Source organism: Gobio gobio (assembly GCF_949357685.1).
Source record: "Gobio gobio genome assembly, chromosome: 7".
Classification (NCBI taxonomy): Eukaryota; Metazoa; Chordata; class Actinopteri; order Cypriniformes; family Gobionidae; genus Gobio; species Gobio gobio.
In genome coordinates, this window is record NC_137103.1 from 35,104,733 (window position 1) to 35,129,290 (window position 24,558).

Here is a 24,558-nt window from a genome sequence, read left to right on the forward strand (position 1 = left end):
TTACCATCAAGCACCTTTAAATAGCCCTTCAGCATAATCAAACACAAGGATCCAGTTCTCTCATTTGAAAAATACAGATGTACTAGCGCACACTCGATGTGCCACTGAGCTACTTAAGGAGGTAAGGGGATTGTGGGTAAAGTATTTGTAGTGGGTGGCAAGTAGGCAATAGGAGATCTACATGTCCTTCAAAATGCATCCACGGTTACTACTAACGTTAATGTCTGTCAGCAGGGATGCCGCTAAGAGCCTCTTGTGTAGAAGGAGACTTGATTGACACTCGCAAGCTATTTGCTTGTCAGATTATCACTCATGGGAGTGAGGTGTTGGTGCTGACTTACACATTTATTCATGAAAAGAGCCGTAGATGTGTGCGAACCAACCATTGTTTGTGTGTTTCAGTGTGTCTAAATGTGTAACTGTAGACAGACAGATACAACGGATCCTCTGGGGTTTCAAATGTTTAAAAGTGATAACTTATTTATACTTCAGCAGGGATGTGGTTTGCATTTGTTGTCTGTGTGGATTTTGTGACAGATCTGTTTAAGCTATAGCCATCTTTGGATATATGAAGAGTGAAAATGAGTTTGGTCCTCATTTCATTGCGACACTTAAAATAATAAATGTGAAAAGAAGAAATGTGTCACTTTACTTGAGGCACTTCTATGGTTCCTTGGAAAACATTTTAAAGGAATATTGAAAATTCTGTCATTCTGTCACCCTCCTTTACTCACCTTCTTTCACTGAACCGATTTACAGTGAATGATGACTCAAGATTCAGTATTTGTCCTCACTCAAAAGTGTAATGATTCAACAGACTTGGAAGATGAAGTTGATAAAGTTGATAGATAAATTAAATATATGAACTTTGGAAGGCATAATTCAATTAATAAGGTAAAAAAAAAGAAAAACATAAGACATGAAGAGATGGTTAATGTATTTTTTCCAATTGTATTTATAAATATTTTTTTTGATTCTTTAATTATTTCTTGTCATTTTTAGAGTATGACAGCCCCATTTGCAATTATGCAAAAGAGCACAAAATAAATCCTGCATTATATCTTTGGTGTTCCACAGAAGACATTCTCACAGGTTTGGAACGACATGAGGGTTAGTAAATGATGACAGAATTCTCATTTTTGGATGAATTATTCCTTTAGGAGTATAATTGTGCTAACCCTGTAATATTCCTCCATGAAATCGCAGACTTACATTTATAATTGCATTTATAATTGTTTCATATTCCAGATGACTTATCACATCATCATCTTTATTAGATGCACATATTATTTGATAGCATGGGCGCTCTGGCATTCAATCGATTAGCTCTTTATTAGTCATGTTAGCTGCATTGACTTTTATATTAAAATAAAATAACTTGTATATATGTACTTGTACTCACAGTTCTATGGCCTTGTTCCACATGATGACATATCCAGACAAAACGAAGGATTCGATGTTCACTATGTGCGTATTTCCGCGCTCCGTCCCCACATAAAGCCATTTACTTTGAAACGGAAGATGACAAAACGTGATCCTAAAAGAGAGATGGAAAAAAGAAGAATTATATTTGTGCAAGAGAGAATGAGAGATTACACAGGGTATGTCAGCATCATATTAAAGTATTTAATTAATATCTCACTATGAAGAACCAGCAAGCCAATAATTACCATTCTAACTAATATGTATCACTGTTTTTACTTTTATGAACAACAATCACATTCTAGCTAATTACATCGCAGTCACAATTTTCTTCAGAAAGCTGCAGATGTAATTAAAAAACCCCATAAGAGTATAATGTGCATGATTGTACATATTCATTACCAGACAGTGAACCGTGCAAAAACGCAACAAACCAAATTATATGCGCTAGTTTAAAGTTCTGCTATATCAAACATTTTTCAACATGTCCTTGCTCATCTTTTGAGCTAAGGCTGAACCGTCAATTCAAATATGAATCACAATATGACCTTGTGTGATTATTAAACTGGAAAAAGGCTTCAACTGAATGAAACAAATATGTGGTCTACATGCACTGTGGGCTTCAAAGCGAAGGGGCGGGATGCTCTGTTTTGTCTCTCGACTATTACACAAGCACGCTTGGGCCTCATGATAGGGTGTTTTCACACGCGGTTCATTTCAATGGTCTCATAGAGCCTTTGCAATACATGAATGCTGTGAACTCCATCACTGGAGTTGGTTTGAGTTTGCTTTCCTGTGGTGAAGCTTGCCTATAAAATGCTTGTGCAAAGTAGCCCATTTGAATTCATGAAATTCTAAACCGTTTTTGTAAGTTACTGACAGAGACGAGTTATGTGAACAGAGAAGGGGTTGACAACAAAACAACAACAAAAAAATGGTCAAATACACAGGCCTCAAACACAGCTTAAACTGAATGAAATCAGAGATTGAATTCTTTAAAGAAAACTTTTGGCAGAATAGAAAAATGTATGCCTTTATGCCTATTATTTTATTTTTTATTAGGAGCAGCACTATGAGATGTTTAACATTTATCACATGACTGTTCAAATTGCAATCATAACGTCAAAACTACCAAATATGTACTGTGTTCATTTACTACAGTTTTTTTTTTTTTAATTATGTGTTAAAAATAGTGGTGGGCCGTTATCGGCGTTAACGTGCTGCGTTAACGAGAGACTCTTATCGGGCGATAAAAAAAAAATCGTTAATCTATTCTCATAGTTGGGTTGGGAGCTAGGTCTATACTACTCAAGCTATGATGACTTTCAACTTGATATTTTAGCGCGGATGTATACCTAGCCGAATTGCACTGTAGCAGGCGAGAGAATGAGTCTTCGAACCTGTGTGTATGCCTACTAGTGTTGTCAAAAATATCGATATTTCGCTATGTATCGATACTGAAATATCTGAAACGATACAATACTAATTTTCTACAGTATCGATATCAGCTGCGCTCTCCTCTCCGACCGACAGCGAGTTGACACGTACCCACCTCCTCTCATTCAGTCCGTTTAATCCTTTGAACATTGCGAACGCGTGTTCTGCTGGATTTCTCTTCATGACAGCATGTTAGTGTTAGTATTGGTGTGACCGGTCTGAATTTCGCGCGGGGTTGCACATAACGTTAATTCTATTAATTCCCGCAGATTTCGCGCTCGCATCTGAAGCGCACACACACATACCGTAATAAAGCCGCCTCTGACATACACGTGCAAAAAAAAGCTCCTTTTTCCAGCTTATTAATGGTCAAATACACTCAAAAATGTCTCAATACCCATCTTGGTGAGTTTTAACGTAAACACAGTCGTAACCAGCTCAGAGGAACAGTGGAATCCATGCGTGCATCAGGTCTTAAAGGGATAGAAGAAATGTATTATTCAAACTACAAAAAGACAAACGATCACTTACGGGCACACATATTCTGAATGCCTTTGGCAGAATTCCAATGAGCCATTTTTATCTAGATTAATTCCAAGATTACAGAGAGATTAATCTAGATTAAAAAAAAATTTCTATGCCCACCACTAGTTAAAAATAATTACTAATAGAGATGCTCCGATCAGCATTTTTGGGGCCGATCACCGTTTACCGATCACCAAGATCATGATCTGCCGATTGCCGATCACTGCCGATCACAGAATGGCAGGGGAATGGCAATCTTTTATCTATAATCTTGCAGAGTTTGCACCGTTTGTAGAAATGAAACTAACTCTAAATTAACTGAGTCAAGATCTTGAAGAACCACCAAGTGTTTATTTTAGAAAATGAGATAACTTCAGGCTACTATAGGCCATCTTTCCCAAATAAATGTATATAATAAATGTATATAATTATCTCACCTAAATATTTGATCATGCAGTGCATTTTTGTTTTTAAAAACAATTTTTCAGGTAGGTCTAACATTAGTATTGAGGTAAGAAATACTAAAGACATTTAATAAGAAATCAAATGTAAATTAATATTGGTCTTCCCTGAATAAATTAAATTAGATTAATCCTTACACTTAAGGTTGCAAAAGTTATTCATTCAAGAGCAGTGAGTGTCATAAAGGTTCATCAAACAACACAAGACAAAGAGAAACTCAGAGACAGCAGCAATTTATTTGACAGTTTTCACTTCGACTCTGTTCGACAGAGCGAACACGGATACATGCAGTTGCACAAACGTTCACTCGCGAGTCACGACGGGGTTTACGTGCATACTCGTCAAGACGGTAATTTAGTATACATTTGTGTGTATCTGACCATTTCAGCGCAATTTGTACTCGCAAGCTTTTTGTGAGATGGCCTGTGTGTGTGTGTGTGTGTGTGTGTGTGTGTGTGTGTGTGTGTGTGTGTGTGTGTGTGTGTGTGTGTGTGTGTGTGTGTGTGTGTGTGTGTGTGTGTGTGTGTGTGTGTGTGTGTGTGTGTGTGTGTGTGTGTGTGTGTGTGTGTCTCCAGACCGTGCGCGCGAGTGCTGAGCGGTTTGAACACTGGCAAGACTTAAAAGTAAATGAAAATGATCAACTTTAGTGACGATGCGACACTGCCTCGATTGTGCAAAGTGGCAAATCCTGTCAACAGTGGCAAATCCTGTCAACTGTGCAGCTCGATTTTAGTGCACATGCGATGCGCTGATGTGAAGCCATTTAAGCATTTTGAGGGAAAGAGAGCGCGTGCACGCGGTGATTCACGCGCACTGTTTGTGAACTTACGTCCCACAGAAAGTTTTCAAATGACTGCGTAAGTTATTTAATATAGAAATATGAATTGTACCTCACCTTCAGCATTATAATTATTTTACCCGCGCCGGAAAGAGAATGAGACGGTGTCGCTGCATATCATGCCCTAGCTCTCACGGCAGGCACGGGATTTATGTGTCGTCAGCATGCGATCGGTTCATGAGATCGGCCTTTTTGGAGACCGCCCATCAATCATCCCAAAGCTATTATCGACCGATCGAGATTGGTTGCCGATCAATCGGAGCACCCCTAATTACTAATGACAATACCACAAGAAATTTGCCTCGCTAAACCGCATTTAAGGCCAGCTAATCCTTTTTCGTCCAAAGCACCAACAAGCACTAAAATCCAACAGTTGTTGATTTATTTAGAACATATTTGCATAGACGAACAATTAAAAAACACCACAGAGGGAATACAAGAATTCATCCTGATCAAATCAAACCCTTGTGCAGTTTACTACAAATGCATTGCTGTGTCCTGTAGTTCAAAAATATGGAAATAAACTATTTATTGACATCTAAAAATAAAAAAGACACTTTTTAAAAAATCTAATCAATGCTACAATCTAATGTCAATTATCTTAATTTGGGGATACATGTCAGCACATATTGATAATTTATGAAGAGTTCAGATGCAAAAGCCTCTAAAAGCCACTTCGGTCAAAAATGAGTGAATGCTCTCCGCATATAGTATACGTTCATAAAATACTTTCACTTCAAACCCACTAAATCCCAGCCTCAGCCCATTCAGAAGTAACGGTACTTTGGTAGAAACCTATACATAGAAGTCTGACAAAAATGCTTATTTTAAAGAAAAACGTCAGACCGACTTAGAGGCTTTTGCATCTGAAGTCTTCATATGGTTAGTTGTGTATAATTTGATAATTTAATCAAGTAATACATTTGTTTCAATTCATTTCTTTTTTTCAATCAGAGCCAAAACTCTGCAGGCCTATTCTGAGTCGATCATGTTCAGAGGCAGTGATGCATAGCTCTCTGTGGTTCTGTTTCTTTAGCGGTTGGAAGTAACACTTGTCACACTTGTTCATGGTGTTGCCTAGTTTGGATCTGCTCTAAGGCTCATGCCAGTCAAACGTCAGCCCCTCTTGGGTACACTTGTGTGTATTTTGGGATTCAGCAATTAACTGGAACACGATTACCTCAAGACAAACTGGAGCTAATGAGACATGAATGAGATGAGAAGAGACACTGACTCTGTTTTCTCTATTCCAGCAAAACCAAGTATATGACATAAAATGATTCCCCCATGCTGCTGTATTTATGTGCTTGTTTACACGTGCCACTGTCTCCAGTATCATCAAAAAGGTTAAAAGAATATAGTAAGATAACATTTGGCTGATGCTCACTACGTTAATTGCAAAATAATTACGAAATTAGGCAGCCTATTAAGACTCTGATTTATCTCTGCTACTGTCACAACAGAAACTCTCCAGGGAATGTGTCTTAATAACATGCCACATATTTATACACATGTAAACAGGATTTAGCATTAAAACTGAAGTGTGCACTTATTATTAATTTGATAAACATGACATTTTATGGACCAGTTTATATGTGACTGTTCATGTAATATAAAGATTATATGTGGTTAACTCTGGCTCTCTAACATGTCAAATTCTGGCTTAACCATTGTTGTGAGTTTGAGGCGAGACTACCTGTTTGTCCAAACAAAATGGAAGACGGGGGCAAGACTGAAGGTTTGGAAACGTCATTACTTCATGATACAGTTGATCATGACGCATGTGGCATACAACTTCTTGATAATATGAAGTGTCTGGTGAGTGATTATGAAAATGATCAATAAAACTATCACATATCCAAGGTCTATTTGAGACGTCATGCTGAAATCTATCCAGTGGCATCATCCATCATCCTTATAAGCAGGTTAACTAGAAAATAAAGACCAGCACACGGTAATTCACTGCTGTCCACACTCATTACATCCCTCCCTGTTTTCCTCGCCTCACGCCCCTAGAGTCCTCAGACAGTCGGGGTGATTGGAAATGAAGGTTGCGAGAAGCTGGACAGACAGCTAAACTTGTCAGGGTTAGAATGCTAATGGAGCACCTGGCCATGCTAATGCGTAGTTACCTGTTTCTGAATGCAGCACATGGAAAGCCCAGATGAGAAAATGACTATCATGGTGTTGAGGGCATTTAGCGAGCAACTGTTCCAGAATGCTCTTTTGTTGGTCCTGTGGGTAAGGTGAACCCGTCTAATTGGACAAAAATCAGTGCAGTGCAGATTGAGTCATTAATATTTTTGTTCGGTTTCCTAGAAAAAAGGAAAGTGTCAATTTTAAACACGTACTGTAAACTGTCATTCAAAGGTTTGGGGTCAGTATTAAATTTAAAGGCTAGGGGTTTAACCCAAGCATCCTGGCCAAATTTGCCCATTGGCATCTGTCCATCATCATGGCCTCCAAATCATCCCCATTTACACTGATTGGCTTCATCACTCTGTCTCCTCTCCACCAATAAGCTGGTGTGTGGTGGGCATTCTGCCGCAATATGGCTGCCGTCGTATCATCCAGGTAGATGCCGAACATTGGTGGTGGTTGAGGAGATCTCCCCCTTCCATGTAAAGCACTCTAAGTGCCGAGAAAAGCGCTATGTAAATGTAACAAATTATTATAATAATTATTTCAAATAAATGCCCTTCTTTTGAACTTCCTAAAAATCAAAGAATCTAAAGAAAATGTATGGTTTCCACCAAAAAATATTAAGCAGCACAATGGTTTTTAACATTGATAATGATAATAAATGTTTCTTAAGCACCAAATCAGCATATTAGATTGATCTCTGAAGGATCTTGTGACACTGAAGACTGGAGTAATGATGCTGAAATACAGCGATTAGACTACTTTCATAAACAAACAAAAACACTTACCCCAAATAAGTGAATGGTAGTGTACATCTGCATGAATCCAATATTTTGCATTTGCATACTTGGGTAACACTTTAGTTTAGGGTCCAATTCTTACTATTAACTAGTTGCTTATTTGCATGTATATTACTAGGATATTGGCTGTTTATTAGAACTTATTAAAGGACCACTGAAATGCCTTGAAATGTGTAGCATTATTCAGTGTGTTGACGTTATTTCCACTGAAACAGGAAGACAGGGTGGGACATATCAAGTAGCCACTCCCCTTTTTTTAAACAGATAATAGCATTTTGTTTATATCACAGTTTGACTGCAGCCTTTCAGCTCGGTAAAGCCGCAGTTTCCTCCTAATCTCTAACTGTTTCTCATCATAATCTCCTCAATATCGCTTAGAAATACACCATTCTGTGCAGAATTCAAATGGGTCCGATATATTTTGTGGTCTACGCCGACTCGCGCATGTGATCCGCTCTGTGCTCTCGTGTCTCTGGGCTGTGTGTGCACTGCGGCGGTGCATGTGAAACTAAAGTGAAATCATTCGCCTCAAATGAAAGCATATTTACACTGTCTGAATCGTTCCCATCCCCTATATAGTGTACTATGTGCCATTCACCATGTAGAAAATAGTAAATGTGTGAACAAGTGACCGATTTCAGCCGCAGCTTCGGCGTTTCAGATTCTAGAGAGCATTTGATTGGACAGAACATGTGATGAGAAGTCCACGGGGATGTCAGCGGAAGTGAGAGACTGTGCGTTTTGAATGCTTATATCTCCTAAATGCGAATTTTGTCATTGTTTTGGAGCACACCAGCTTATTCATAACCTTAAAAGGTGCACTATGTAACTTTTCCGTCCGCTAGAGGTCGCCTATTCAAAACAAAGGGGTAGTTTGATGACGCCAAGTTTGAGCGCAGAATCTTGGGACGTGGTCTTCACCTCACAGCCGGTGGAAAAGAATCGGGATAGAACTCGGGCAGAAATCATGTTCATGAATGCGATTATTAACGTTACTGTAGTATGAAGCAGAGCAGGACCAAGTGTTGTGGGAGCTGAGCAAGGCCACTGGAGCAATTGTCAATAAGACTTGTGAAGCGGGACTTTTATTATGTCACAGTCGCCGGCACCATTTCTGCTTTTCCGGTCATGAGTATGAGGTAACGCAGCTCTGTTTATTATATTAGATACATCTGAGTGTGTTGAAAATTATGTTATGACGTTACTCTGTGCGTTCGCTCGGCGGCTGCTATGACACTTGTTGCACACTGCAGTAAGAGTAAAGCGTTTCTGCAAAATAAAACCGGAAACCGAGGGTAACGCAGATATGATGTTATTGACAGGCGACTCCCTCACACGTCCCGGGTTCCCTGGTTAAAATAGCAATTTTCTCACCATTTACAAATAGTTGTAAACATTTGGGATGTTGTAAGTATTCAACTGAACAAAATATATAACACTGGCCTAGTGGTTTTTGGATATTTTACAGAATTTTTTTACATAGTGCACCTATAAGGTTAACATTTTCATAATAAAAGCTAAAAAACATACATTTTGATTTCAGGGGGCCTTTAAGCACATATTAATCAAATAAATCTAGAAAAGTGGTTAGAACAAAAGCAGGTTTGTGAACATTGATGGTTGTACACAGTCTTAGATTTCTTTTATTATTGTTTTTTTTTTTTATACATACATTTTTTGTTGTTTGTGCAATTGTTTTATTGTTGTTAAAAAAGCCTAACCAGGGACTGGGGCTGCAAATTAGCCTTTGGCTAGAAGCCTATATGTGGAGCATCGGCTGCTTGAAATTGTAGCAATGTCTTTTCTGCATTGTCCCTGTCAAATAAACTAATAAATAATGCCTTATTCTGCATGGCCATATTCTACATCCCTTACTACACAATATCTAGAATTAACAACAACCTTACTAACTATTAATAAGCAGGAATTAGCAGTTATTGAGGCAAACGTTGCAGTAGCTGATAGTGAGAATTGGACACTAATCTAAAGTGAGAACCATAATTGCATATTGTATGTTTTGGGCCAAACATGCCTCGGATTCAAATATCAAATTAATGGATCAGCTAAAACAGAAAATCGTAGGACTACACAATTCTGTACTGTGATGAAAGTGCCTTGTATTTTTGTGACAGACTAGCATGCTGAGAGTCTTGAATCAGTCTTATAGCCCCTCTGAGTCTGTCTCCTGACCCTGCTGAGCTGAAAATCTCTGTCATCTCAAACAGCAGAGCACGAAAGTATGCACCCAGCCGTGCACACACACACACTCAGACAGGCACCTACTGATCTGAGAAAACATTTCTCATTGCATGTGAATTTGCATAATTTTAATAAAGCCAAATATAAAACACTTCAGGGTCAAAGCACACACACACAAGATGGAAGAAATCCTTGTCAAATTGTGTGTGAAACTGTCACGGAGGGCGAAACCATGACTTTATTTGTTTGTTCCAGACGGTCTGATGGGGTGATGAACACAATCATCAGTTATTACGGAGGGGAACAAAGCTCATTAGCCATACCCAGAAAACACAGCACGTACAAAAACCTGCATCAGATACCACATCATAGCGCTACTCCTAAGCTTTCATGTTTTAGATGAGTATGAACTAGTGTATCCAAATCTTTAACAATAACTTTAATTAAATATTTCAGTTCTTTTGCACAATATGCTTTATGATGACACTCATTAATCAGGCTTCTCAGTTTGATACCGATCCGATCTAATGCTTTTGTCTCATGTGGCTGATGTGGTATCTGAGTATTGTAATCGATCATAAAAACTCCACATGGTAAAAGATCAATGTCAAAGATGATAATGGTCAAATGTACACTACCATTCAAAGGTTTTGGGGTCAGTAAGATTTTTTAATGGTTTTGAAAGTAGTTTCTTATGTTCACCAAGGCTGCATTTTTTAAAATCCAAAATACAGTCAAAACAGTAATATTGTGAAATATTATTACAATCTAAAATATATGCATTCTATCTCTATAAATTCGACGATGTTATTTATTCCTGTGATGGCAAAGCTGAATTTTCAGTATCATTTTCAGTATCATTCAGTGTCACATGATCCTTCAGAAAACATTCTAATATGCTGATTTGGTGCTGCTTAATATTTTTGTGAAAACCATGATACATTTATTTTCAGGATTCTTTGATTAATAAAAAGTTCACAAGCAAACCATTTATTTGAAATCGAAATATGTTGTAACATTAAAGTCTTTACTGTCACCACTGATCTATTTAATGCATCCTTGATGAATAAAAGTATTCATTACTTTAAAGAAAAAAACGTGTTGACGGCAAATTTTTGCTGTCAATTCCACTCAAAACAGCTCAAAAAGCCTGTCAGACTACGCATACACATAAAACACACATAAAGCCTTCACTAAAATGAGTGTCCTGAGAAAACATACCATCTTGTGTGACAGCCCAAGGCTCTGTAAACAACAAAAAAGTGTCAGGGGAGCGACCTGAAAAATGCTGTCTACCTTTTATGTGTATTTTATAGGTATTCGTACATGAAGTGTGGTTTCAGTATACATACATTTTTGTAAGTTTGGATAGAAATGTAATGTACATTATTAATGTATTGATTCGGAACTGTCAGGTTCCGTTTTGGTTTCCATTTTGTTTTGATGGACTGCCGGTTCCTGCGATCTTCTTGTAATTTCTCTTGTGGATTATCTTTTTTGTATTTGACTATAATAAAGTGCTAAATTTAGATCCTTTCTCTCCTCGTTTTTGCCTGACCTGCGTCAACACTTCAAAGGATAAGGTTTTTCAGGGTTCCCACTCTTTTTCAGCGATCATTTTCCAGGACATTTCCAATTTTACGGGAATAAAAGACAAGTATCATGCCAAATATTGCACTCTAAGTCTTTAAAAGGTGTACAGTTTATTGCCATGACTTAACTATATAACTGTTGTTAATATGAGCTCTTAATCATACATTATGACTATGGAAGCTTGTTTCCGCCACAGAATAAAAAGAAAAGAAAAAGGTAACTGCGACTTTATCTCGCTATTCTGACTTTTTCTCGCAATTGCAAGTTATAAAGTGAGTCTTTTTTCCTCAGAATTGGACTTTATAGTTTGCAGTTATTAGATTATATCTCACATTTCTGAGAAAAGTAGTCAGAGTTGCGTGATATAAACTCGCAATTGCGCAAAAAATATCAGAATTGCGAGATATGAACTTGCAATTTGGAGAAAAGGTCAGAATTGCGATTCTGACTTTATACCACAATTGTGAGTTTATATCTCACAATTTTGACTTTATAACTCGCAATTCACCCTTCGCTGCAAGTTTGATTGACAGGCGATCTGACCAATCACATTGCCGAATCTGCCATTTGTCCGACAAAGCAGCCAGGAGAGTTAGTAGAATAACGTCGGTGGACTTGAACTTGGAAAAACGGTGTGTGTTCTGACATCTTTCCGCGGTTGAAACTAAATTTATTTTAGTATTCATTCATGTTTATGTCATGCTTATCATGTTCACGAGCAGCTTTAACTGAGGCGCTACAGCGATCACGATTAAAGTGCATTAAAGAGCCACAAAACGGTATTTATTGTTTACATTTCTTTAAAAAATGACCATTTCAAAGTTGAGACTTTGTTTCATATCAAAAGTAACTTGCTCTGTCCTGTCTGTCGGCGTGTTGCGTGTGTCCTCTTTGCTCCACAATTTATTTTCTCTACGTGAGAACGTGTGTGGTGTGAGAGCACCATGGCTTGTCGGACATAGCAACAGTAACTAAAGGGGGCGGGTCTTTGCGAACGGTCAATTGCAAGTTTATATCAAAATGAAGGTAGGTACTGTAGATGCTAACCAGTTAACATTCACTGCACACATTTGAGCAGTTGATAACATTAACAAACTGCTGCGAGTGGCAACACAAGACTAAATATCATCATTGAAAACACTCCTCTCACATGTAAAAACCCTGTTTTTATAATGGACTGATTTTTGATTGCTAAAATGCTCACTAGGTATGTTTACATGCACTAATTTACGTAAACCTGACTTAATCCAATTCGAGTTTGGCTTGTGAAACTTCTGTTCATATGTACCCCAAATGCTGCAATCCAATTCACACATTAACACGTATTCCAAACTAAACTTCTGAATATCTGCAGTGATCAGTGGCTGCATTCAGAACTGGAGAAAGCCATGTGATAATGTCACCAGAGCAACCTAGACGACATACAGTCTCTAAAAAGAAAGCTGATAGATATAGATATAAAAATATGTCCGAAGAGCTTTTTTAGCAAACATTTAGTAAATATCAGTCTCTTCCATTGACCAGTTTATATGACACGAACAATCAAATTCAAGCGATTACATGCTTGATTTATTCCTATTGATCAGATTACTTCAGGTCCACATCACCCCTTCCAATCCGATTGAAATTTAATTTGGATCAAACTCAATCAGATTGACTGAGGTGTTGACATGAAGGTTTTCAGTCCAATTGAGTCATCAATCTGATTACTAACATTATTTAGTTGAATGTAAACAGACAATCCGTGTCTTATTTTGAAGGCTGTGTCCTCCTGAGGTTGCATTTGTCAGCGTACGTCATAAAGGAAGTCTTATTTCAGAGCAGTAACCATTACGAAATTTACCGTTATTCCTAGTGAATCGTAAATTGTTGTAATTTCTTATTGAATTTGGATTGTAGTGATCAGTTTACTGAATTAAACCGCCTCAATGACGTATGCGGCTGACAAATGCAACCTCCGGAGGACGCAGCCTTCGAAATGAGACAACTATCTTTCATCCCTTTCTTGCGATCCACTAAATAATCAAATGCCTTCATGTAAACATTTCATTTCTTCATGAGGATAACTCAATATTCAATAAGCTAAATGAAAAAAACATAATAAAATACATGTCTTAAATCTTTCCTTCTCTCACGCATACATGCAAACACATGCATGGTCATGTTGATTTCATTCAGAGGAAGACATGTAGAAAACAGAACTAGCTGACAACATTGCTAGCTAAAATGGTACACTGCCCCAGGCATCACAATGTAAACACATTTGAAATCAGTTACGTGTTGGCTAGATAGCAATATATTCAGTTGTCCTAAAAAAAATAATCATTCACTGGATGTTATGAAGACACTAATGCATATGGGAATGCACAACTTAACGCAAATGTGCACAGACAACACATTGAATTTTTGTTTGGCATCTTCTGGACTTATGTGAGCTGCAAAATGTCACAGAGCATTTTGTCATTTAACTGTTTTGCCTCAAGGATTCTTGAGCCAAAAAAAAGAGAGACATAATTTTCTTTTCTCATGACCGTTTTCCACCCTCTTTCTGACCCTGACAATTAAACTGATCTTTTTTTCTGCTGTGCCTTTGAGATTTTAATATAAACACCCTATTTGTATGTGAAATTTAACCAGCTCTATCCTGCACTCTCATGCAAGCTGAGGTATACTGTCGGATCAAATATAGCCTTTGTGAAACGTTCACAAAACAACTCTGCTGCGCCTAAATGTGTCACACAAACTGTTAAAATCCGACTGAAATGATCATGCTGCTATCATGCTAAATAATCATCATATGGTTATTCGTCGTCTATCTGTTATCAAATGCATTTTAGTTGAGGGTAAGTCAGTTAACTTTCTCTCTGGTTCAAATATTACAAAAAATATTTTTCTTTCTTTTCTGTTCCACATCAATCCAGGCAGTGATAAGAAGCCACATTTGGACAAGGTCCAATTAGGTGGGGAGGGAACAAATATAAAAAATAAAGAAAAGCTGTACATGACTTTCTCTTCAACTCACTCAAGGTCTCTCTGTACAGAACAGGATTTTTGTTATAACTTCCTGAAAGGTTTCTATACTTCTATACAACTACAAGAGGCCATTTCCCATAATGCAACCATAACATTTCATAGCTTTGAATGAAAGTGACATTTATTAGAGCTGACCCTGACTCATTCAACAGGAAAATAGAGTAAAAAAAGCCATATTAGTCATACCTAGTAGGTCAGTTTCCATTTTGTGAATAGTGCACAGTTTGAGAAGCAGAGGAAGACTTATAGAATAATGTAACTATATAGAATATAAGAAGAATGAGTTATGGTCAGTGGTTAAATATCACATTAAAAGTGTTTCCTTTTCAGTGTCGAAATACTTCCAACTGTTCCAGGAAGGACATATTAAAGGACTTTAAAAAAAAAAAGTCTACTAGCCTTTAAGGCTGATACATACTGCTTCAACCCAACATTACAGAACTCATTAATTTATATAATAAAGTACTCAATATACAGTGTGTATATATACAGTGTATATATATATACACACACCGATCAGGCATAACATTATGGCAGGTGATGTAAATAACACTGATCATATCTTCATCCCGGCACCTGTTAGTGGGTGGGATATATTAGGCAGCAAGTGAACATTTTGTCCTCAAAGTTGATGTATTAGAAGCAGGAAAAATGGGCAAGCATAAGAATTTGAGCGAGTTTGACAAGGTCCAAATTGTTATGGCTAGACGACTGGGTCAGAGCATCTCCAAAACTGCAGCTCTTGTGGGGTATTCCCGGTCTGCAGTTGTCAGTATCTGTAAAAAGTGGTCCAAGGAAGGAACAGTGGTGAACCGACATTCTGCTGGGAAACCTTGGGTCCTGCCATCCATGTGGATGTTACTTTGACACGTACCACCTACCTAAGCATTGTTGCAGGCCAGGTACACCCTTTCATGGAAATGGTAATCCCTGGTGGCTGTGTCCTCTTTCAGCAGGATAATGTGCCCTGCTCAGGTTGTGCTGTGGTATCTGGCACCAACATGTTAGCAGCAGATTCTTAAAATTCTGTAAGTTGCGAGGTGGGGTCTCCATGGATCGGACTTGTTTGTTCAGCACATCCCACAGATGCTCGATTGGATTGAGATCTGGGGAATTTCTGCCATTCCTGACCCATTTTTGCTTTATGGCAGGGCGCATTATCCTGCTGAAAAAGGCCATATCCACCAGGGAATATCGTTTCCATGAAAGGGTGTACATGGTCTGCAACAATGCTTAGGTAGCTGGTAAGTGTCAAAGTAACATCCACATGGATGGCAGAACCCAAGTTTCCCAGCAGAACATTTCCCAAAACATCACACTGCCTCCGCCGGCTTGACTTCTTCCCATAGTGGATCCTGGTGCCATGTGTTCTCCAGGTAAGCGATGCACAGGCACCCGGCCATCCACGTGACGTAAAGGAAAACGTGATTCATTAGACCAGGCCACCATTGCTTCTTCCATTGCTCCGTGGTCCAGTTCTGATGCTCACGTGCCCACTGTTGGTGCTTTCGTCAGTGAACAGGGGTCAGCATGGACACCCTGACTGGTCTGCGGCTATGCAGCCCCATACGCAACAAACTGTAATGTTATGCCTAATCGGTGCATATATATATGTATATATAAATAAAAATATATAAATATTTCAAAATATTCCATTCATAAAATAATTATTTTTTATATAATATAATTATATATAATATAAACATATAAAATATACAAATTAAATAATATTTTTTTTTACATAATATACAGTATTATGTATATTTATAAAGTATTATATCTATAAAGTATCACAGTATAAGGTTAAATCTATATTTTATGATGGATTTTATATTTTTATTTAATAAATACTTATTACTAAATATTTTTTAGAGAAGAAAATCCACACTACATGCTCAGAAACAGACGATAGAAGATAGAAGACAGGAGCTAGAACAGTTTAAAATATTGAGGTTTGGCTTCACTCTGCAGCCTTGAGCTTTCTCTATTTACTCCATCACATATTCATTCTTACCACTGCTCTGCAGCCTTGAGCAGTCAGCAACTTCTCCTCAAGTTGAACTATTCAGATGGATTCTCACTTTTTATGTAAAATTAAATGGATTAATATAATATTTTTTTTATGAAATCCTTGGCAAGTTCATTTTTGAACTTGAAATATTATGTGTGCTCGGGGCATATGCCTGTTAATTCCTGAAAAAATATATAGAGTTGTGTATTGTATTTAGGCTATACTCACCGCTCTCTGTTGAATTTGAGAGAGTGTAGGATAGCCGGACGTCGCTGTCGTAAATTCCAGAGATGCAGAGTGTCGTCCGCACAGGCTGTGACCAGTGCTCCCTATGGATACATAATTGTAACAACGACACTCATTTCCTGCAATGAGGTGGCAAATTTACACCATTAAGAATATTCTCTAACATGCTAGATAAATGTATTCTTTGTAAAGTATAATCCAATGTACAAGTTTGTGACACTTTGGCCCCATGCATGGTTCAAGTGACCCAATTCCCGATTTTTCCCTTTCATTTGGCACAGATCGGATATGACGTGAGCGTGAACGCATGAATTCCGATATCCTCAGATCGGATTCAGGCCTCACTCATATGTGATAATATGATTCGGATACGTGCATTTGCGTCTGCCATGTAAGCAGTCAAATCGGATATTTCCCAGTAAAAGCGACTCGTACGTCATTGAAAAAAGGGCGGAGGCGAATGACGTCAACTCAGGTGGACACCAACTGGGATCAAGGGCTCTCCTCTTTTTTCTCCGCCTTACGAGAGCAATGTTTTAAAAATTTGCTGACCTTTAAAGATAGAAAGCAAAACATTGAATAATCATTTTGTCTGCATCCATTGCATATCGCGCCGTTTTACTTCCTTATCCGGGTCAGAACGTCTTGGGCTGTTTCGCCAGAGTAACGTTATAGTGTAAATGCAATTATCGGATACGGGTCGCTTTCAAAAGATGATGTAACCGGGTCGGATATAGTCACCAAATCGGAACTGTGCATCAAGACCAGCAGTGTAAATGCAGACTTTGTGACTGGTGTTTTATTTCAGCTCATGATACCAACCATTTTGCTTTTTCATGTGGCAGAAAACATCCTTGGAGATTATTTAAATTAAGTCAGTCACACAAGTCAGTTTTCTTTATATAATATGTACCGAATAACAAACTTCTCACACCTGTAATTGAATTGCTTTTATTCACTTTCTATGATGTATACAATTATGCGGCATATAATGCTTCTTCCAGGTCACAAATGAAATAGGAATTTACTCATATTGTTGCTGGGAAATGATAAACCTTCATTTATTTTGTCACATTGATATGTTTCAGTCTGTACAACTCTGCTGTTTTCCCATGCATTTCATGCATATTTCATGATATTAAAGTCCTCCTTGGATAGAGACCACAATAGTCTGAAGTAACACTGTGTTCTATGTATTACAGAGCTCGGGATGGTGTTCCTGGTTAATGTAGTACAGAACGAGGGGAGACAGCAAAAAAAGTGATGAAAGTGTCAAAGTGAGTGTGAAAAATCTCTTTTCCACTGTGCCTGACACTGTCAGAATGACAAAAGTCTTTCTGACCCGGGTTATCTGGCAGACCTATATAATTTTTTTCCTATATAATTTTGAAGTCTGTATCTAATTTTCTTTTCAAAGCCAGGCACAATGTTCAGGAAGCAAATAATACAGCTTGTAACCTGGAACAATGAGTGACATTTCAAGTTCTGGATGAGAACATTGCGGTATTAATCTGAACATGTTTTATCAGATCACTGCCTAATCTGAGGGTGATCATAAGCCTCTAAGTCTATAACTTTTATCTTCCTCATGATTGCGTAGTTTTAGTTCCATCTTTGTTCTCATGTCTGTTTCTCTCAGTGCACTGAATCTAGATCCATCAATCAGGTGACTGACAACTGTGTTTCCATGGAGATGGTGTTTAGGTAAACACAGACTGCACCAGCGCACCAAAGGACAAAGGCAGAGAAAAACAGACATCGAGAGGAAACTTTAGTTGTGCTGTGTTGAAGTCGGTATGAATTCCCAGTTTGCTTCCATAATGTGATGATTTCCAAGTATTCAACAAGAAAAACAAAGTAGGTTGTGACGACATTGAATTCTTAGGGATTTGATTAGATGGTAAGTGAGTGTTACCAAAAGTGAGTGTTTGCATACCAATGAAAGCAGACCAAATGAGGTCCAATGCTGTTATTGTTTACTCAAAATAATAATGAAATAAAATAAAATATAAATATTCAATGAAAAACCTAAACGTAGAAAATTAGAGATGTTGCCTAATGCTGAGTTCACATAGATGGGAACACATAGTTGGGTCTGGGAACTCACCATTGGCAGGGCTCAATCCAAGGGCCGGGACAAAAGGTTGTCTTTCAAATTCCCTCTGCACGCCATTGGATAGCGCTACAACCAACCAGAGGGCAAAGTGAAGTGGAGCTAGTTGATGGATTAAACTTTCGCCGTATCCGGTCGGCAAAACTCCGAACATATCTTCCTTTCTTAAGAATGACTTCAGTTCCATTTTTTTGTTCTTTTCTCAAAGAAAAGCTTAACTCAAAGTCTTCCAGAGTCGCGGCCAAAGCCGGTTCGAAAGACTGCCGTTCGCCAACTTCTTTGTTTACGAGTAGCACGCGCTAGAACACAGAACCGCCGCAACTCTGCTGTGACGTGCCGTCATTATGTTAAGCCCGCCCACCGACTCTATACACGATGTGATTGGCCTGACCAGAGTTTGGTTTTTCCAGCTCGCAGGTCTACCGAGAGTTGCTAGACTACACTCGCGGCAAACTAGATTTGCTGCCGCTAGGGTGCATCTAGATTTCTAGGCTAGCGTTCACACCAAACGCTAATAGAGCGTCAAAATCGCGTCTACCGTGTCTAGTTGGATGCTTGAACATCTTGAATCCATTCGCGCATCCACAGCGTATTGGAGAAATGTCATAAAACACCACTCTGCCTCTTTTCATTTTCATTAAAAATATATATTAAACATTAATAGCCACCAGTGATGCGCGGGTTGATCCAAAATGAGCGGGTGCCTGCGGTCACCCGCGGTTACGAGTCATCCAAAAATATTTTTTATGATATTCGGGTCGCGGTCGGTCGGGTCGTCAATAAATCCTTATTTACCTTTTGAATGTTGAGCGTTATTAACTTTTGAATAAATGCTGACGCAGGACAAAATGCCCGAATTCCCAACACGTTGAACTGAGCAATGCCATTGTACCATTTTAATAGGCTACCTTTAAACGCATATAGCTCAGTAAAGTCAGTTTCATGTATTTTCTGAGAGGGGGCGGGATTTTTGCTAGGAAAGTCGGGGGATAGACGCACACTTCGATTAGACTGGATAAACACATGCAGCATCTTAATTGTTATGAAAATGAAACGAAATAAATGAATAAATCAAGCCTTTATTACATAACACTAGGCTATATCATACAGCATTCAGAAAAAAGAACAGTTTGGGCCTTCTCTCAGTTTACCTGCTGATGAATTCTTCAAGCTGGGTCGAAACATAAATATCGCATTCATCAATAATATGTATCTAGACAGCTGAAATGGAAAATGATGGACCGCCTCAAGAACTGCCTGTTCTCGCCGCTGCACCTCTGAGCGCACCACGTCAGGGTCTGAAACATTCTCTCAATGGCTCAATGACGCTACGATGAGCATTTACTACTTTTAAAAGATGCGGGTCAGGAAGCAGGTCGGGTACAATATTTTCTTCTTTTTTTTGCGGTCCGAGTTGCGGGCGGGTTAGTTGAAAACGTCGGTCGGGTGCGGGTTGTTTATACATTGACCCGCGCATCACTTATAGCCACACAAATGTGGTCCAGGCAACGCACTACCAACATTATCTAAACACAAATACATCAACGTCAGAAGGACTGGCCAAGGAAAGGCTGCTCTCGCCGGGGTTAATGTGCGCTGAACGCCTGGTGATCAGCTGGATCGCACAACTCCAAAAACTCATTTTTTTTAAATAGGCGCTCTCTTTATAAATAAACCACAGATTTGAGCTTTAAACAACTACATTCACACCTGGAAAAAAGTCTTTAAAAAAAAAACTACTATTGTGTTTTGTGACACAATAGTAGTATTTTTAAATTATGCGGGGTTTCTCATAACGTCACTTTACCACGTGACAGCAGCAAGTAGGCTCCTGATTGGTTAACGCAGCGCGTATTGATGCCAAAGTTAAAAAAAAATCAACTCGGGCATCAGGCGCGAATTCGCTTCAAACGCGTGAATACACAAAATGCACCAGTCGCGCGTATCGTGCAAGACGCTCGATTCGCATCAAATTTGCGCGAACTGGACGCGTGAATGAGGCGGAATCATGTCCATCGCGCCGCGCGAAACGCGTCAACGCGCCTTTCCATTGAAATCACTCGCTCCTGACGCTCTATTCGCGTTTGGTGTGAACGCAGCATTAGAAACTAACTGAAATTGTACTAAAGTACTAAAATGATTAAAACTAAAACTATAAAGCTAAATATGAATATTTTTTTTAAAAAAAACTAATAAAAATTTTCAAAAGCACATAACAAAAGGGCTAAAACTTAAACTAAAATTAAAATGAAAACAATATTAATTTTAAAATAAAATAACACTAAAGTTCACTAAAAACAAAACATAAACAGCTATTTTGGCAGTTGGTTAAAGGGTTAGTTCACCCACAAATGATTTCTCACCCTCATGTCGTTCCAAACCCGTAAGACCTTTGTTTATCTTCGGAACACAATTTTATGAAATCCAAGAGCTCACTGACTCCTCTCCTCCAAATTTAAATACCACATTTTATGAAGTGAAGAGAATACTAAGCCGTAGTTCTGTAAGCCGACATTCTGCCGTAGAACTCGCAATCGCTGCATTTTTTATATTACGTCAACAGCGTAAGATTCTGACGCAGACTAGAAGAAATTGTTGAATAAAGTCATTATTTTTGTTTGTTTTTTAAGCACAAAAAGAGCACATGTACTATATTAGTCACATGTACTATATTAACGATGTCTTTACTACACTCTAAAAAAAAGGTTCAATATGGCACTAAAAGTGGTTCTTGGCTCGTAATCATAGGGAAACCTCTTTAAGTGCTGTATAGCACCAATCTTGGTGCTTCAGTGGTTCTTCAGCGGTTCTTTGACTAAGGTGCTATATAGCACCGCAACCATATACAGAAAATGTTAAGATATGGTGCTAAATAGCACCAAAAGTGGTTCCGCTATGATTACGACAAAGAACCACACCATATAGAACCTTTTTTTTCTGGGCCTTGAAAGTGTTAACTAAATAACTGTCTATGGAGGGGGGTCAGAGAGATCTCGGATTTCATCAAAAATATCTTAATTTGTGTTCCGAAGATGAATGAAGGTCTTACAGGTTTGGAACGACATGAGTGCTGCACTCTTTAATATGATGCAATATCCCGAAATGCCTAAGAGATGTCAGCTGGAAAGGAAAGTGTTCTAAGACAAACACATTTTCTTTTAATTAACATGCAATGATGGATAATATTCACCTGGAACATACATTAAAAGATAATAGGGTTGTTTTGATTGCATGTTTACTATACAAAAATTCAATTTGAAAGAGAAATGTGTTGTAATCTACTATAAGTGAGAAGACTGGCGTGGGATATATTGTATGAATGTAACCATCTGGTTACTGGGGACCTTTGTGATGCATGTTATTTACTACATTGATAAGTGTTGTTAATGAAATCAATATGAATGAAATCTCTGAAGTGTAAGATCTGAGTAATGCACCTCAGGATAAAATGTCATGTGTGTGCGTGCACAATATTTGTCCAATCAATTCCTACAGTCTCATATCTCACTAAATGAGATGATTTTAAGTGTGTGTAATAACGTCTGCATCTTATTGTGAACAATTCATCAGAGCATGTCATTCCGAAGAACAAAAAAAAACATGTTTGTCTTTGTCATCTTTAATCAATGCAATATTGTTCTCTACATCTGAATCCCTACCCATGACTTATCCCTAACGTCAGAGGGAAATGTAAAAGCACGTAACCCTGGTTGTTAAGCCTTTACATAAAATGTAAACTTGTCCCTCAATTCTGGTTGGTTGATTGGAATGTTATTCAAGGATCAACAAAGATGTTGATCCAGGGACATGTTGCACTTGGTTAAATCACGTTCACCATCCTCAGTACCATTCCAGTTCTAAGTAGGTAAGAAGCTCCAATATAAATGGACTGATTTTGGGGCAAAGATTTCATCATCTCCACAACTGACTGCCAACTCACATTCTGGTCTGACTCCACTTTTCACCAAACAATGAATTCCCAATAGATAAACTCCAGCCCTAAATGTTTTCCTATTGAATGTTCTTCTTCCCTCTGAAAAACATCTCATTACAAAAGTAAAATGGCTTGTGAATGGCACTTTCTATTGACTTCACAGATGTTTATATGGGCAGATAGGAAATTGAAAGGAGACAATAATAGATGAGGATGGAAAAGTGCAGTGCGTTCCTAAATTGTTGTATTCCAAAATGGCCACCGTGACAACTCTAGTACTTTTCTTCTTTTGTTAACGCTCTAACTTCTTGTTATTCATGAGTTGATATGGTGCGTGTGCGTAAGAGCGAGACAGAGAGGCTAAGAAACATTCAGCACTTGACACGTCTGATGGGAAATAATGACTGACTGCATTAACACCACAGGGCAGAGAGGGAGAGCGGCTCTTGACCTAAACGTATTCCTCTGCAGAGCAGAGCATGCATTTACACTTGCAGTACTCTCACATACGCTGTCTATCCTAAAATACAGATTAAAACACACACACACACACACATGCACTCTGCCCTCCTACGTGCTTTCTGCATATGCTGCGCACATGAAAATGTGCTATAATATATGTGTGCCTGCATGTGTGGGTGTTCAGTACCTCGTTGATGAGAAACTGCAGTTGGAGAACTGCCGCCCCACTCTCATGCTGGCAATGACAGTCCACTCCCGGCCGTCCCAGACTGATGACATCACAGAGTTAAGGTAAAAAGGTCATTTACAGTGAAATACTGATGCTTGAAAGTTCAAAAAGTTTAAAGTTTGAAGGTTGTAAATGGTCACTTTCAACACTTTCCATACAGCATTAAAAGCTGGACAGATAGACAGCATATACAGTACAGAGTATATAGCAGCTCAAGTAAAAACAGGCCTGTGCCAAGTTTTTAACCTACTTTGTTGTGTGTCTACTGAAAGAGAGAGAGACAGCGAATCTGTGGCACGAGTAAATGGACTCGTAAAGTGACATTAACAGATTTGACTCCATAAGCAGCTCCTCACCCTGTTTTAAACAGATCTTTTTGTAGGATGTGCTTAATGATTTATCTCAGCAGTCCACACATGCACACTCTCTCGCTCTCTCGCACACACACAGCAATCGAACACAAGCTGGTGGGAAGAGAAAGTGCATGATGCCATTTGTCTCTTCTCTTATCTAAAAACGTGTGTACGCACAGCTGTGTCCGATCACTTCAAAAGACGGTAAAATACAGGTAATAACAAAGGACGGAAATGCTTTCATGACAGAAACAAGGTCAAACTCATTCAGTATAGTAGTTCAGACCACACACAGAAGAGGTTTATATTGCAAGAATGCATTAAGCTGATGAAAAGTGAGAGAAAAGAAATTCATACAAAAGTTATAAAATTTATTTTCAAATTAATTCTGATCGTTTTAACTATCTATTCATCAAAGAATTCTGAAAAAATTATCACATTAATAATAAGGAATGTTTCTTGAGCAGCAAAGCAGCACATTAGAAGGATTTCTAAAGGATCATGTGACACTGAAGAGTTTAGAGTAATGACTGCTAAACAATTCAGCTTTGCCCTCACAGAAATAATTAACATTTTAAAATTTAAATATAAATAGATATTAAAATAGAAAACAGTAGACATGCACAGATTGCAATATTCTTGTCTGATTCTGATTTCTGATTTTTTTTCTTTCTTTTTTTTGTAAGTGAGAAAGTTTTTTGAAATAAAGTTTTCTTTGTCTTTTGTTCTTTAATTAACATGACAGACAGCAGGAGGAAT

The 24,558-nt window shown here is 38.2% G+C and overlaps 1 protein-coding gene across 1 annotated transcript in view; it reads right to left on the minus strand.

The window, feature by feature from the left end:
* The window catches only part of stxbp5l (syntaxin binding protein 5L), a 193,873-nt gene that overhangs the window by 73,058 nt on the left and 96,257 nt on the right, over nucleotides 1-24,558 (minus strand). The window contains exons 3-5 of the mRNA XM_079820875.1: nucleotides 23,405-23,486; nucleotides 16,691-16,791; nucleotides 1,403-1,537 (exon numbers count right to left, since the gene is read on the minus strand). Of these exons, the coding sequence (XP_079677001.1) occupies nucleotides 1,403-1,537; nucleotides 16,691-16,791; nucleotides 23,405-23,486 (318 nt within the window). The remainder of the gene's footprint in view (nucleotides 1-1,402; nucleotides 1,538-16,690; nucleotides 16,792-23,404; nucleotides 23,487-24,558) is intronic.